Here is a 15,352-nt window from a genome sequence, read left to right as displayed (position 1 = left end):
GATTACAGGCGTGAGCCACCGTGCCCAGACCCTAGTGTGCTTTTAAACAAAGGATATTGCATTACCTAACAAAGAACCATCATATGTACCATGAGTGTGCATACCGTTTTGAGGATGTTAGACATTTGGGTCTAATAGCAAGAGAAACTCACAAAGAATAAATGTTAAAGGCAAATTATTGAGAACTAATTTGTGAAAATTTTAAATGTAGTGTTTAAAAAAAGAATGAAGGAACTATATATTTGAACTTCTAAATTGAGCTTTTTTAAAATTCTTTTTTATGTGAGGAATAACTAATATAGACACTGAAAATGCAGCTGAGAAATACAGATTGCTAGTCACATACTGCAAGTAAACAAACAGACAAAATAGGGATGAGACTGTGGCCAGCTATGGTTTACGTTAAAGTGCCTGCGTTTGTTTTGCTACCATGAGAGTTATTTTCTGAGTTTCAGGCCAAGCGTGGTGGCTCATGCCTGTAATCCCAACACTTTGGGAGACCAAGGCAGACGGATCACTTGAGGTCAGGAGTTTGAGACCAGCCTGGCCAACATGGTGAAACCCTGTCTACTAAAAATACAAAAATTAGCTGGGCGTGGTTGCGGGTGCCTGTAATCCCAGCTACTCGGGAGGCTGAGGCAGGAGAATTACTTAAACCCGGGAGGCGGAAGTTGCAGTGAGCAGAGATTGTACCACTGTACTCCAGCCTGGGTGACAGAGTCAGACTCCGCCTCAAAAAAAAAAAAAAAAAAAAGATTAAAAAAAAATAAAAAACGTTATTTTGTGAGTTTCAATCTTCTTTTTCTCTCTGCACACACCAATATGTATGTTTTTTTCTTCCTTTTTTCCTTTTCCCTCCTTCTTGTCTTTTTCCCTCCCTCTCTCCCTCCTTCCTTCCTTCCTTCCTTCCTTTCCTTCCTTCTTCCTTCCTCTCTTCCTTCTCTATTATGTATCTATCATTTTTCCAAAGCAAGAAATCAGCTTTAGATTTGATTAGGATCAGATACAAAGCATTATCCAATTCTCTCTTAGGTGTTGTGATCCGGTCCACCGTGTGGTTAGGATTCCCAAATTTTGTTGACAGCATCTCAGATGTGAACCGCACGGAAATTTGGCCTGCTGCTTTCTGCGTGGGGAGTGCGGTGAGTCCAGTCCCTCGGCATGCCCTCTCCTCCCTACCTATGCTCCTCAAATCGCAGCAGCAGCAAACCCTGGGAGTCTGTTAGAAATGCAGGTTCTCAGGTCCCGCCCCATCCTGCTGATCAGGAACCCAGCCCTCTCTGTGTTTTAACAAAACCCTCCAGGGGATGCTGCCGCAGACACTCCAGTGTTGTTTCTCCCTCCCCTTCACAAATGCATCCTCTGCTTAAATGCGGCCACAAGCAAAACCAGCTGCCACAGAAAAAGTTATCAATCCATTGGATGCATTTTGTTTAAATATATACTTAAATATATTAAATAAAACATATAAGCTGGGCACGGTAGCCCACACTTGTAATCTCAGCACTTTGGGAGGCCGAAGCAGGTGGATCACTTGAGGCCAGGAATTCGAGACCAGCCCGGCCAACAGGGTGAAGCCCCATCTCTGCTAAAAATACAAAAATTAGCTGGGTGTGGTGGCGTGTGCCTGTGGTCCTAGCTACTCAGGAGGCTAAGGCAGGAAAATTGCTTTTCCTCCGCCAGGAGGCGGAGGTTGCAGTGAGCCAAGATCGCGCCACTGCACTCCAGCCTGGGTGACAGAGTGAAACTCCGTCTTCAGACAAAAAATAAAACCACATAATTATATATAAAGAAATTATTGAATAAGTAAATAGATATCATATATACACAGACACACATACACATGTATGTTATGCTCCATCCGTCACGGTGGTGCTCAGGTGAGTGATTTGAAGCGCATTCCCTGATGCTGTGTTGACTGCCCTGTGCTGGAGCAGAATTGCCAGTTTCCTCGCTTCCCTGTCCTCAGTGGCTTCCTAACTGCATCTATGAGCCTCTGTCTCAGCCCACGGTAGCGAGACATCTTGATCTTGTGTCGTTTCTAACACTGGAGTCCCCTTCCTCCATCTTGTCTTTGGAAGGACTGCCTGAGTCCCTCCTCCCCGTACTCATTCTTCCTCAGAACAAGAGCTTCTATCGAGCTTCTATTGAGCCTGCACCCCAGTTTAAATGACATATCTTGGCACTTCATCCTCCCTGCATACAAGTGGTGCAGAAGGCAGAGTTCCTTAGTCAAATCCAAATGCCTACACCCATCCCAGGCCACACCCTCCTTGGTCTCAGGGGCTGTGCCCACTTGTGTCCCGAGAGCTGTCACATGCGGCTTCCTGACGTCAGAGGAAGCCGGTGTCTGCCCTGCTGTCTCAAGGATGGGCTGGGCTTCTTGTACCTGTTTCCAGACATTTTGATGCAGGGCTCTTCCCAATTGCAGATGTGGATCCAGCTGTTGTACAGTGCCTGCTTCTGGTGGCTGTTTTGCTATGCGGTGGATGCTTATCTGGTGATCCGGAGATCGGCGGGACTGAGGTATTCACGGAGGAAATGGGATATCTGCCCTAGTTCTATTTTAGAGGGAAGATTAGAGATGGCACTGAGCATTTAAAAGTATTTTGTAGTGTTGCAGACACCGTCATTCAAAATCTGTCAGCTGGCGCCTCCGCCTAGAAACATCCATGGCAGCTCATTTTCATAAGAGGCCAAAGGCACATTTAAAATATTAGCCAGGCACAGTGGCCTGTGCCTGTAATCCCAGCTACTTGGAGGGACTGCATGAGGCCAGGAGTTTGAGACCAGCCTGTGAAACTTAGTGAGAGTCCATCTCCAAAATAACAAAATAAAATCTTGAGGATTTTAAAAACCTTGAAAGCAAGTAATTCAATAAATGAAATATTTGGAACTGGACAAATACGAAAACAGAATTGGCATGTATATAGACAATTTTATTGTTTATTTTTTATGTTTTAGAGACAGGGTCTCACTTTGACACCCAGGCTGGAGTGCAGTGGTTCACTGCAGCCTCAACCTCTCAGGCTCAAGTGATTCTTCCACCTCAGCCTCCCAAGTTGCTGGGACTATAGACATGTGCCACCAAACCTGGCTAATTTTATTATTTTTTTAGAGATAGGGTCTTGCTATGCAGCCCAGGCTGGTCTCAAACTCCTGGCTTCAAGTGATCCTCCTGCCTCGGCCTCCCAAAGTGCTGGGATTACAGGCATGAGCCACCGCATAAACAATTTTTTATTATATGTAAAGGTTCAAGGGATGTATATATTGACACTTCATGCTAAATCTGGAACCTGAGAATGCTGGGGCTGGAGGTGGCTGCTTGGCAGGGAGTTATTCAGTGGTTAGTACCTGGAGCACTGGTGTGTTTGAACTGATGCCCAGTCACTTGTGAGCTGTGTAGCTGTTGGCAAGTTGTTTAACTTCTCTGGACTTCTGTTTTCTCAGCTGTGAAATGGTACCTACCACACAAGGTTACTGCAAAGAGTAAATGTGATAATCCGTGTGTATGGTTAAGAACAGTCCTGGCATGTTGCAGGCTCTTGATACCTATCAGCTGTTATAGTAGGTGGGATGCACACATGTTGAGGAAACATCCACACATAGAGCTGAACTGACACAGAGAAGCTGGACATGGCATGGCAGGGCTCCAAATCCAGGAAGCATTTGCCCCCACCAAGTTCATGGTCCACTTGATTCAGGTCCCTTTTGGAGGGAGCCCTTCCTTGCCGGTTTTTTTGTTCTTGGTTTTGTTTAAATACAGCTTTATAGGCCAGGCACAGTGGCTCACACCTGTAATCCCAGCACTTTGGGAGGCTGAAGCAGGAGGATTGCTTGAGCCCAGGAGTTTTGAGACCAGCCTGGGCAACATAGTGAGACCTCATCTCTACAAAAAATAAAAAAAAGATAGCCAGGCATGGTGGGGTACAACGGTGGTCCCAGCTACTCGGGAGGTTGAGGTGGGAGGATGGCTTGAGCCCAGGAAGTCAAAGCACAGTGAGCCATGATCGTGTCACCGTACTCCAGCCTGGGCGACAGAGTGTGACCCTATCTCAAAAAACAATGCAAACAAAAAAAAAAACCCAGCTTTATAAAGGTCACCTGTTTAAAGCCTAAAATCCAGTGGTTTTTAGTGTATTCACAGAATTGCATAACCATCACTGTCATCGATTTTATACCATTTTAATCATCCCCTCTACATCTCTGTGCTGGTTATTAGTCACTCCTCACTACCCCCTCCCCACAGCCCCCAGCAACCACTTATCTACTGTGTCTCTGTGGAGCTGCATGTTCTGGACATTTCATAGCAATGGAATCATACACTACATGACCTTTTGTGTTTGGGTTTTTAACTCAGTGTAACATCTTCACGGTTTATCTGTGTTGTCACGTATCTGTGCTTCATTCCTGTTATGGTCTGAATGTTTCTGTTCCTCCAAAAATTCCTATATTGAAATTCTAACCCCCAAGGTGATAGTATTAGGAGGCGGGGCCTTTGGGAGGTTATTAGGTCATAAGTGGGATCAGTGCCCTTGTAAAAGGGGCCCCAGAGAGCTCCCTCACCTCTTCTACCATGTGGGGACACAGCAAGAAGGTGCTATCTATGAACCAGGAAGCGGGGCCTCACCAGACACCACATCTGCCATACCTTGATCTTGGACTCCCAGCTTCCAGAGCTGTGAGCAATAATTGTTGTTTATAAGCCACCTCGTGTGTGATGTTTTGTTATAGCAGCCTGAATGGACTCAAACAATCCCTTTTCGTTGCTAAATAATATTCCAGTGTAAGGCTATACTACATTTTGTTTATCCATTTATTAGTTGATGGACATTTTGTGTGCTTCCATTGTTTTGACTACTTCCATTGTTTGGCTACTAGGAATAATGCTGCAATTGACATTTGTATGCAAGTGTTTGTGTGGACATATGTTTTCATCACATATTCCTGAGTATATATCTAGGTATGTAATTGCTGAGATATGTGGTAACCTTGTAAGAGTAAGAAACTGTTAAACTGCTTTCCAAGGTGGGTGCACCATTTTACATTCTAGCAGTAATGTGAGGGTTGCAGTTTATCCACATCCTTGTCAACACTTGTTATTATCTGTCTGTTTTAATTTTAGCCATCCTAGCACGTGTGAATTGGTAACTCTTCATGGTTTTGATTTCACTGATGACTAATGATGCTAAACATCTTTTCATGTGCTTATTGGTCATGTATGTATCTTCTTAGAGAAATGTCTATTCACCTCTTTTGCCCATTATTTCATTGGGCTATTTGGTTTTTTATTATTGAGTTGTAGTTCTTTATTCTAGATACAAGTAGCATATTACATACATGATTCACAAATAGTTGCTCCCATTCTGTGGTTTGTCTTTAAACCTATTTGATGGTATCTTTCAAAGCACAAAAGTTTTTCATTCTGATGAAGTCCAATTTTTCTATTTCTTTCTTTGATTTCTTATGCTTTTGTCATATCTAAGAAATCATTGCCTAACCCAAGGTCACAAAGATTTAGACCTATGTTTTCTTATGGTTTGAATGCTTAAATTTAGGTCCACTTAGAGTTAATTTTTGTGCACAGGTGACTAATGGGTCCATCTTCATTATTTTGCATGTGGATATCCAGTTGTCCCAGCACCACTTATTGAATAAATTTACTTTTAAAGCCAATATCAGTAAATAGAGATCATATGTAGGCTATAGAATATGTTGGGTAATCCCAGTAGATCCCTGCTCTAAAATCATTGACATTCCTTATATAGATCACATCATCAACTTTGGTCTCTCTGGCCTGAAGTTTAGTGCTTACTTCATTTTTATGCTTGTTCCTTCCATCTTTTTACCTTAGCTCCCAAACTCTTACACAGCTGAACCAAACTGAGATATGCCTGGTTGTGAAAATTCTCCAGGGACGATAGTTAAGGTCAGAGCCAGCTAATTAGGTATATCACTGAAGATTCATTTTGGCTACATAAAATATATATAATAATAATGACTTAAACCTGGTAGAGATTTCTTTCATGCTAAAGATGTCCAGAGGTAGGCAATCCAGGATGCTTGTGATGGACATCAGGGATCCAGGTTCCTTGGATTTTCCTGCATCACTATTATATTGTGTGACTTCCATCCTCAAAGTGTCATGGCCCAATATAGCTGCTGGTGCTCCAGTCATCACACCTACATTCTGGGCATCAGGAAGCTAGAAGAGAACAATGCAATAGAGGCCTGTGTTCCCCTGAGCCAGCTTTAAGTAATGTCCTGGGAGTTTCATACAATGCCAGTTACATATTATTGGCCAGAAGTTAGTTTTTTTTTTTTTTTTTTTTTTTTTGAGATGGAGTTTCACTCTTAGTTTCTTTTTTTTCTTTTCTTGAGATGGAGTTTCACTCTTAGGTTCCACCCCACCCCCCGCACCCCCCGATAGAGTTTCACTCTTTTTGCCCAAGCTGGAGTGCAATGGCATGATCTTGGCTCACTGCAACCTCCACCGCCTGGGTTCAAGTGATTCTCCTGCTTCAGCCTCCCAAGTAGCTAGGATTACAGGTGCCTGCCACCACAACCAGCTGATTTTTGTATTTTTAGTAGAGATGGAGTTTCACCATGTTGGTCAAGCTGGTCTCGAACTCCTGACCTCAGGTGATCCACCTGCCTCGGCCTCCCAAAGTGTTGGGATTACAGGCGTGAGCCACCGTGCCTGGCCAAAACTTAGTTTCATGCCACACTTAGCTGCTAAAGGAGGTAGGAAATAGACTCTGTGAGCTGAGCATGCAGCTGCCCTCATGACATCCAGATTATGTTACTGAGGTTTTGAAAAAGGAAATATGGCTTTGAGTAGGTAATTAGCAGTGTGATAAAACCATGGCCCTGAAGCTCTCGTGATTGGCATGTCTCTGTCTGAGCATCCCTCAGTGTTGGAGAGGCTGGAGGTCTGACACAACTGTAGATCTTATAGATGCTAGTTATGGGTAGAAGGGTCTCGGGGTGCTGGAAGGAAGCTGGGAGAAGAGTAATGCCCCCTGCTGCCATAGGAGGATGCATTACTTCACCTCCACCCATGGTGGGGATGTAGGGGAAAAGGGATGGAGTCCCACGGGGCAGTCTGAGAACTATCTGGACCCAGTGGACAGACAGGGCCCTGAGAAACTGGGACAGGCAATCATGAAGCCCTCCTCACTTCAAGGAGAGTGTTTGGGAGTTCATTTGGAGCTCAGAGATCAGAAGGCAGGATGTTGGGGGTGTTAGAGTCTAAAGGGTGTTGGGCAGAATGTGGCTTCCGGGGACCTGCCATCACCCAGAAAGTGAGTGTCCAAGGATGTGGAACATCTAGACGCCTCCCAAAGGCCAGAGCAAGGGCGGGTTTCCAGGATTGGGACAAGCATCTGTCCAGAGTGAAGTTGGTGCTCCCATCGAAGAGGAACAGGCCGATGTCAGAGAAATAAGACAGTGCTATAGCCCAGGAGACCAAGCCCTCACCTACCACCTGGCGGACGTCCTGCCCCCTGGAGCCTGCCTGTGAGGCCTCGGAGGGGACACGCTGGATAGTTTGAGCCAGGGCTGAGAGCGTGGCTTCAAAAGATTCTGTACCTCTCCTTTTAAGAGAGAGCTTGTTTCCAGAGCCGTGGGTGGGGTTGATTCTGATAGTGGCCTTTAAGAGACTGCAGCTGGTAGACCTGGGGGCCTCCTGAAAATTCCAGGACAGAGGGCCCAGCTTTGCAGGGATGGCTGGATTAAACTTCACATTCCCGTCTAGATCCTTTCAGGACTTAGCTATTTTCTTTGGCACGGGAATATTTTTTCTTTTAATCCTAATCCTAAGAAATGTCATTAAGACAGATTTAAAGTTAAAACTTAAACCACTGCTCTGGTTCGAGGTGTGGGATGTACAGGTTTTAAACAGTAACAGAAGGCACTTGGGATCCTGGAGCAGGTCTTGAATGGAAGTCACTTCTTTGCTGTAAGAAAATGGAAGTGTGAAAGGAAACGGGGTCCGGGGAGACCTTTGCACACCTGGGCACGGAAACTGCCTAGAGTGTGGGTAAAGGACCAAGGGTCTTCAGCCCGTGGGGGGCGCAGACTTCTCCTGATCTGCTGTGGATTGGGGTTCAGACTTCTGCCCCGGTGTGGGTTTCAGAGGCCCAGGCTGATGTCAGGGTCTGGAATGCAGAGATTCTGCACTCTCCAACACCCAGCCCTTTGCAGAAAGGCTCTCCGTTAGTTATCTGAGTCTCACACAAAGCTTCGAGTTCCTGGCCCACGTTGCTAAGACATACCCCCAACCCTAACCCGCTCCCAGCCCAGCCAGGCCATGGGAGGGCCACACCAGGAACCAGTCACAGTGTGGGAGGCAAAGCATGCTGGAAGCGTTTCTTTTCCTCCTGAAGCTCTTTGGACTTGTTTCTTTTGTCTCATTGTAGAAGGATGTCCTTTCTCACTCAGATCCCTTTGTCTACACAGCTGATCTTCCAAGTTAAAGTCCCGATGGGGTGGGGGTTATGATATTTGCTGGGAATCTGGTAGAGTTTTGAGGGACAGCCATTCATCCCATGGAGCCCCAGCCCCCCACCCCACCTTGTCCCATCAGACAGGAGAGGCAAACCCAAGACTGGACAGCACCAGTCGGCTCTGCAGAGCCTCCATCTTCAGTCTTCCTGAGGCATCTGGAAGGCTGCAGCCTCAGCTCCTGGGGGAAATGGGGCGGGGTATATGGAAGTACAAAGATGAAAGCTAGAGACTGCAAGAATGCCAGCTGTGCAGGGAACGGGAGCTGGGAGGCAGAAGGCAAGCCCCCGCTCTCCTTTCGGGAAGCACGTAGTAGTAGCTGCTGGTTCTGCCGAGACAGCCTTCCCAGGTGGGACTGAGCATTCAGACTTGGCTATTAGGTGTGGAGGTGACTCCGGGAGGGCTTGGGGATAGGAGCTCCTTGCTTATTGGGTGAGCTGAGTGTTCAGGAGGCATAAGGCCTCTCTCGCTGAGGGGCTGTGAGGGCTCACATGGCTGAGAAGGAGCCCCAGGTTCGTGTCCTTCTGTTAGGAAACCTCAGGTTCAGGTCAAGGTTTGCTGTAGATCCACCTGGATTCACTTCCATGCCAGAGGATGAGGTAGGAAAGAGCAAACCAGACAAGCCCAAGCACAGCTCCTCCCCCCCTTCTGACATCTCCATAAAAACTTTGCAGTCACAGACATTGGCTGGTTTCTTCTCTAAGCTATCCCCTCATCTTTTATAACTTTCTTTTTTTTCAGATTCTGTTTTTTTCCATTTTATTTTTATTTATTTATTTTTTGAGATGGAGTCTTGCTCTGTCGCCCAGGCTGGAGTGCAGTGGTGCGATCTTGGCTCACTGCAACCTCCGCCTCCCAGGTTCAAGGGATTCTCCTGCCTCAGTCTCCTGAGTAGCTGGGACTACAGGTGCCTGCCACCACACCCAGCTAATTTTTGTAGTTTTAGTAGAGATGGGGTTTCACCATGTTGGCCAGGCTGGTCCTGATCCACCCACCTTGGCCTCCCAAAGTGCTGGGATTACAGGCATGAGACACTGCGCCCAGTCTTTTTCAAGTTTTAAGGTTTATCTTATTGGAAAATTTTTTTGAATAAATGAAAAGAGCTCTCCAGTAGATCAGAGTTACACCTAAACCGACACGGTCCTGTGTGGCCCACAGAGGCTTCTGTGACCCAGTCCCCAACACACGGCCCTCCCTCTGTCCTCTCTCACCCTCTCTGCTCCAGCCACACCCAGCTCCCAGCTTCTAGAAGGAGCCTGTATTCCTTTTTTTTTTTTTTTTTTTTAAGAGACATGTCTCACTCTGTCATCCAGGCTGGAGGGCAGTGGCATGATCACAGCTCACTGCAGCCTTCAACTCCCGGGCTCAATAAATCCTCCCGCCTCAGCCTCCTGAGTAGCTGGGGCTACAGGTATGTACCTCCAGGCTAGGCTGCCGCTCACATTCTTTTACTTGTGGCCTTTTCCTCCATCTTCAAAGCCAGCAATGGTGGGTTATGTCCTTCTCAAATTCCCTCCTCTCGGGTTCTCTGCAGCTAATAGTCTCTGCTTTTCTGGATTCTGGCAATTACACTGGCCCAACCCAGATAACCCAGGATGACCTCCTTATCTCAAACATCCTTAACTTCATCACACCTGCAAAGTCTCTTTTGCCATATAAGGGAACATTTTCACAGGTTCCAGAGATTAGGACAGGGACATCTTCAGGGAAATGTATTTGGGTTATCACAAGTGTTTGTCCACTTTAACTTATAAACATAGTCTCTGCCAGGCATGTTGGCTCATGCCTGTAATCCTAGCACTTTGGGAGGCTGAGATGGGAGGATTGCTTGAGCCCAGGAGTTTGAGACCAGCCTGGCAACATAGCAAGACTCCATCTCTACTAAAAATAAAAAAGTTAGCTGGGTGTGGTGGTGAGTGCTTGTAGTCCTAGCTACTTGGGAGGCTGAGGCAGGCTTGAGCTCAGGAGTTTGAAGTTACTGTGAGCTATCACTGTGCCATTGCATGCCAGTATGGGTGACAGGGGGAAACCCTGTCTCTTAAAACAACGACCACCACAAACATAGTCTCATCTCTTAGATTAATCACGGTTACGAGCCTGACTTCATGTAAAATCTTCTCCATCCAGCTGTGGCCTGTGGGGCTGGCCCCCAGCAGGGGCACAGGCTGGGACATTACACTGATTCTTCTATGTTATCCTCTCAAGATGGTCACCCCCATGCAGGCAGGGACTGTTTCCTGTGCCTAGAAAGGGCATGATCTTTGCTCAATAAACATTCAGCCAATGTACACTGAGTGAGACATACTGCGCTGATACAACTCTGATTCTTTTAATTGTAACTTAAATACTGTAATATTCGCCTTTTAAAGGTGTGAAGTTCAGTGGCTTTTAGTGTCATCTGCAAGGTTATATATCAGTTAGCCTCACTACTACTAGTTCCAGAACATTTCTACTATCCCAAAAAGAAACCCTGCACCCATTAGCAGCCCCCACCATGTCTGCAGAATCACACAATGTGTGCACCCTTTGTGTCTGGCTTTTCACTCAGCATTACTTCTGAGGTTCACCCACGGAGTAGCATGCATCAGTACATTCATTTCAACTCGATGTCACCTTTGCACGTGCTGACAGCCATCTTGTAGGTTAAGGGTGTGGGAAGTGTTTCCTATCACCGGCCCCTCTTCTGTAGAGAATGTGCACCGGAAGGGAAATCCCAGAGTAACAGCGCTGATGGTCCAGTACATGTCTCCACCTCCCTGAGCACAGGATGCTGGTAAATCCCACTGCTGGGGCCTCCTGACTGTCCTCAAAGTGAAGACAGCTGGGCATCCAGGGCAGGCCCAGCCTTGTGGGAAAGTGGAAGCGGGCGGGGACGGCCAGCCTGCCTTGGAGGGCAGCATAAGTAGCAGAAAGCAGCCGGGCCTGACATCCACCTGGCCCTTAGCGTACTGGCACAGGAAGGCCGCAGGGTGTTTCCATGTTCACCCAGCTGAAAGGAGCAACTCATGGCTCTGAGAAGTGGGTCTGGCGGAGGTGATGCAGCTAGTTAATGTGCCCGGTGTTTGCATTTGGTTCAGACCTATTAAGCCTCGGAGCATCTTCCTGGGATGAGGCTGTAAGAGGAGTAAGTGGGGAGGCTGGGAGGAGCACCTGGCGAGTGCTGTGCCCGTGAGGTGCAGTCTTAGTTTGTCTAGGTTGCTATAACAAACACCACAGACTGGCGACAGCTTATAAACAGCAGAAATGTATGGCCGGTGCGGCAGCTCACACCTGCAATCCCAGTACTTCGGGAAGCCAAGGCAGGTGAAACACTTGAGGTCAGGAGTTTAAGACCAGCCTGGCCAACATGGTGAAACCCTGTCTCTACTAAAAATACAAAAATTAGCAGGGTTAGTGGTGGGCGCCTGTAATCCCAACTACTCGGGAGGCTAAGGCAGGAGAATTGCTTGAACCCGGGAGGTGGAGGTTGCAGTGAGCCGAGATTGCAACAACTGCACTCCAGCCTGGGTGACAGAGCAAGACTCCATCTTGAAAAAAAAAAAAAAATCTGACCCAGCAATTCCACTCCTACGTATACACCCCAAAGAACTGAAAACAGGAACCCAGTCAGGTGCAGTGGCTCATGCCTGTAATCCCAGCACTTTGGGAGGCCAAGGTGGCAGGATCGCTTGAGGCCAGGAGTTTGAGACCAGCCTGGGCAACACAAAAAAATCTCTAATCGCTACCAAAAAAAAAAATGTCTACAAAAAATCAAAAATAAGCTGGGCATGGTGGTGCATGCCTGTGGTCCCAGCTACTTGGGAGGCTGAGGTGGGAGGATTGCTTATGCCTAGGAATTGGAGGCTGCAGTGAACTATGATTGCACCACTGCACTCCAGCCTGGGCCACAGAGTGAGACTATCTCAAAACAAAACAGAACCTCAAACAAATACTGTTACATAACACGTGTTCATAGCAGCACTCCTCACAGTGGAAACAACCTAAATGTCCATTGATGGGTGAGTCTTGGCCCATGTATATAATGGAATGGTATTCAGTCAGAAAAAGGAAGAAAGGGCTGCCGCGGTGGCTCACGCCTGTAATCCCAGCACTTTGGGAGGCTGAGGCGGGGGGATCACTTGAGCTGAGGAGTTCAAGAGCAGCCTGGCAACATGGCGTAACCTCATCCCCACAAAAAATACAAAGAAATAGCTGGGCATGATGGTGTGTGCCTGTGGTCCCAGCTACTCAGAAGGCTGAGGTGGGAGGATTGCTTGAGCTCAGGGAACAGTTGCAGTGAGCCGAGATTGCACCACTGCACTCCAGTCTGGATGACAGAGCAAGACCCTGACCCCGGCCCCAACCCCAAGAAAAGGAGGAAAGAAAGGGACACAGTGGCTCATGCCTATAATCCCAGCAATTTGGGAGGCTAAGGTGGGAGGATTGCTTGAGGTCAGGAGTTCAAGACCAGCTCGGGCAACTTAGTGAGATACTGCCTCAACAAAATATTAAAAGAAACAAAGGAATGAAGAACTGATCCATGCTACATCAGTGAACCTGGAAAGCATTATGCTGAGTGAAGGAAGCCAAGTGCAAAAGGCCACATAGCATATATTTCCATTTACATGAAATACCCAGAACATGCAAATCCACAGAGACAGAAACTAGATTAGTGGTTGCTAGGGGCTGGGGGATGGGCAAAGGGGAGTGATCACTTGTATTAGTCTGTTCTCACACTGCTATGAAGAACTGCCTGAGACTGAGTAATTTATAAAGGAAAGAGGTTTAACTCACAGTTCAGCATGGCTGGGGAGGTCTCAGGAAACTTACAATCGTGGCAGAAGGCCAAAGGGAAGTAGGACACCTTCTTCACAAGGCAGCCGAGCGATTGGGTGGAGGGGAGGGAAATCCCCTTATAAAACCATCAGATCTCGTGAGAACTCACTCACTATCACGAGAACAGCATGGGGGAAACCACCCCCATGATTGAATTACCTCCACCTGATCATTTCCATCCTCCAATCACCTAACCAATTGACTTCCATCCAACAATGATTAGTTCAACTTGTTCTATCCCTTGGGATTATGGAGATTACAATTCAAAATGAGATTCGGGTGGGGACACAAAGCCTAACCATATCACCAATTAATGGATATGGAGTCTCCTTTTGGAATGATGAAAACATTTTGGAAGGAGACAGTGGTGATGGCTGCAGAGCACTGTGAATGTACTAAATGCCACTTAATTGTTCACTTTAAAATAGTTAATTTTATGTGATGTGAATTTCACCTCAATGGAAAACAACCAACCAACCTCAGCAGCACGAGGAAACTCTCTGCCGAGGGGCTTTCCTTTGTGTACATTTTCCTGACCTTTCCAGAGCGCAGGAGCTGGCCTGGCAGTTCCAGGCAGGCCTCTGTGCCCCACTGAGCTGTGGCTGCTGTTGTGCTTGTCCCCTAGCACCATCCTGCTGTATCACATCATGGCGTGGGGCCTGGCTACCCTGCTCTGTGTGGAGGGAGCCGCCATGCTCTACTACCCTTCCGTGTCCAGGTAAGTTGGGACTCCAGTGCCCCAGACAGCCCCATCTTTGGCTCATTGTGTGTTCTCTGGCAGGGAATACATGAGCCCTGACCAACAGAGTTGGTGCCTTGGAGGTTAGGCCGTTGTCTCAGGGCCACATGAGGCCATGCTCACGGCCCAGCCCCAGAAGGCTGACTACAATAGCTTGGAGAATGACCCTGGAGTCATTCTCCCTGGCTCTGCCTTTCTCGTTTGTGTGCATAGGCGCCCATGCACACAAGCATGCACGCAAAGCTTTCCACATATTCCCCTCCACGTAAGGTGTATCCCCAGCCCCTGTATTGGTACAGTTTTCTCATGCCCACTTTTAAGTATTTGGTCTTCAAGCTTCCTCTGGATGAGCAGGTGAGCTTAACATTCTAGGAATGAGTGTGGGACAATGTGGAAGAGGCCAAAAGGATGCCTGGGCAGGGCTTATTCTCTAGCTTTGCTTCCTACCCTTTCTCACTTCTCTTCCATCCTCCACACAGAGCGAGATGTGGCCGCTGAAACTGTCTCAGGCATTTCCTCAAGTTTACATTCCTGTCCATGCAACCCTCAGTTGCAAAGCCAAGGTCTTTCCAAGGATATATACTCTAACTTCCAATGGAAAACTGGAAAACAGAAGTGGACAGTGTCTTTGTCTGTGATTTTTATACCAGGGATCAACACGGTGTAGCCCCCAGGACAAATCCGGCCTTCTTCCGTTTTTGTAAATAAAGTTTTATTGGAATATAGTCACACTCATTTCTTTATGTACTGTCTGACTGCTTTTGCACGACAACATCAGAGTTGAGTAGTTGCCTCAGAGACCACAGTGTGACCCATGAAGCTGAAAATATTTACTATCTGTTCCTTTACAGAAAAAAATCTACAGAAAAAAAAATTGGTATAGATAATTTATCTCCCTCTTTTCTGGCTTCTTGCAGCTACTCAGTGAGGATGTCTCCAAATTGGTGTTGCCTTGTCAACCATGAATACAAGCAGGGAGCTCTGTGTAGATCCATCCACACAGTCTGCTTTTCTGAGGAACTTTAAAAGAACAGATGCAGTGTCAGCAGCTGTTATAACGGAATGCACTTAGTTGGAAAGGGAGTTTCTGTGGCTCTCCCTCGCCTGTGGGACCCCAGAGACTCCTGGCAAAGTTGCATCTGAGCTTTAGGGTGCCATTGCTGCAGGGTGCACAGGGAACCCTGAGGTGCTCCCAGGGTCTTTAGGAGCTGCTCGTTTTAAGCATCATATCCTTAATCATCTCTTCATTTTCACAACGCCTGACCCAGGGCACTCGGCATTCTTCATGCTCAC

At 47.1% G+C, this 15,352-nt stretch overlaps 1 protein-coding gene across 1 annotated transcript in view; it reads left to right on the top strand.

Annotated features, from left to right (window-relative positions):
* Window positions 1–15,352, top strand: part of GPR143 (G protein-coupled receptor 143) — a 41,677-nt gene that overhangs the window by 4,107 nt on the left and 22,218 nt on the right. The window contains exons 2-4 of the mRNA XM_001090139.5: window positions 1,033–1,142; window positions 2,432–2,526; window positions 13,946–14,038. Coding sequence (XP_001090139.2) covers window positions 1,033–1,142; window positions 2,432–2,526; window positions 13,946–14,038 — 298 coding nt within the window. The remainder of the gene's footprint in view (window positions 1–1,032; window positions 1,143–2,431; window positions 2,527–13,945; window positions 14,039–15,352) is intronic.

This window comes from Macaca mulatta, chromosome X (genome assembly GCF_049350105.2).
Source record: "Macaca mulatta isolate MMU2019108-1 chromosome X, T2T-MMU8v2.0, whole genome shotgun sequence".
NCBI lineage: Eukaryota > Metazoa > Chordata > Mammalia > Primates > Cercopithecidae > Macaca > Macaca mulatta.
This window is presented reverse-complemented; position numbering and strand designations above follow the sequence as displayed.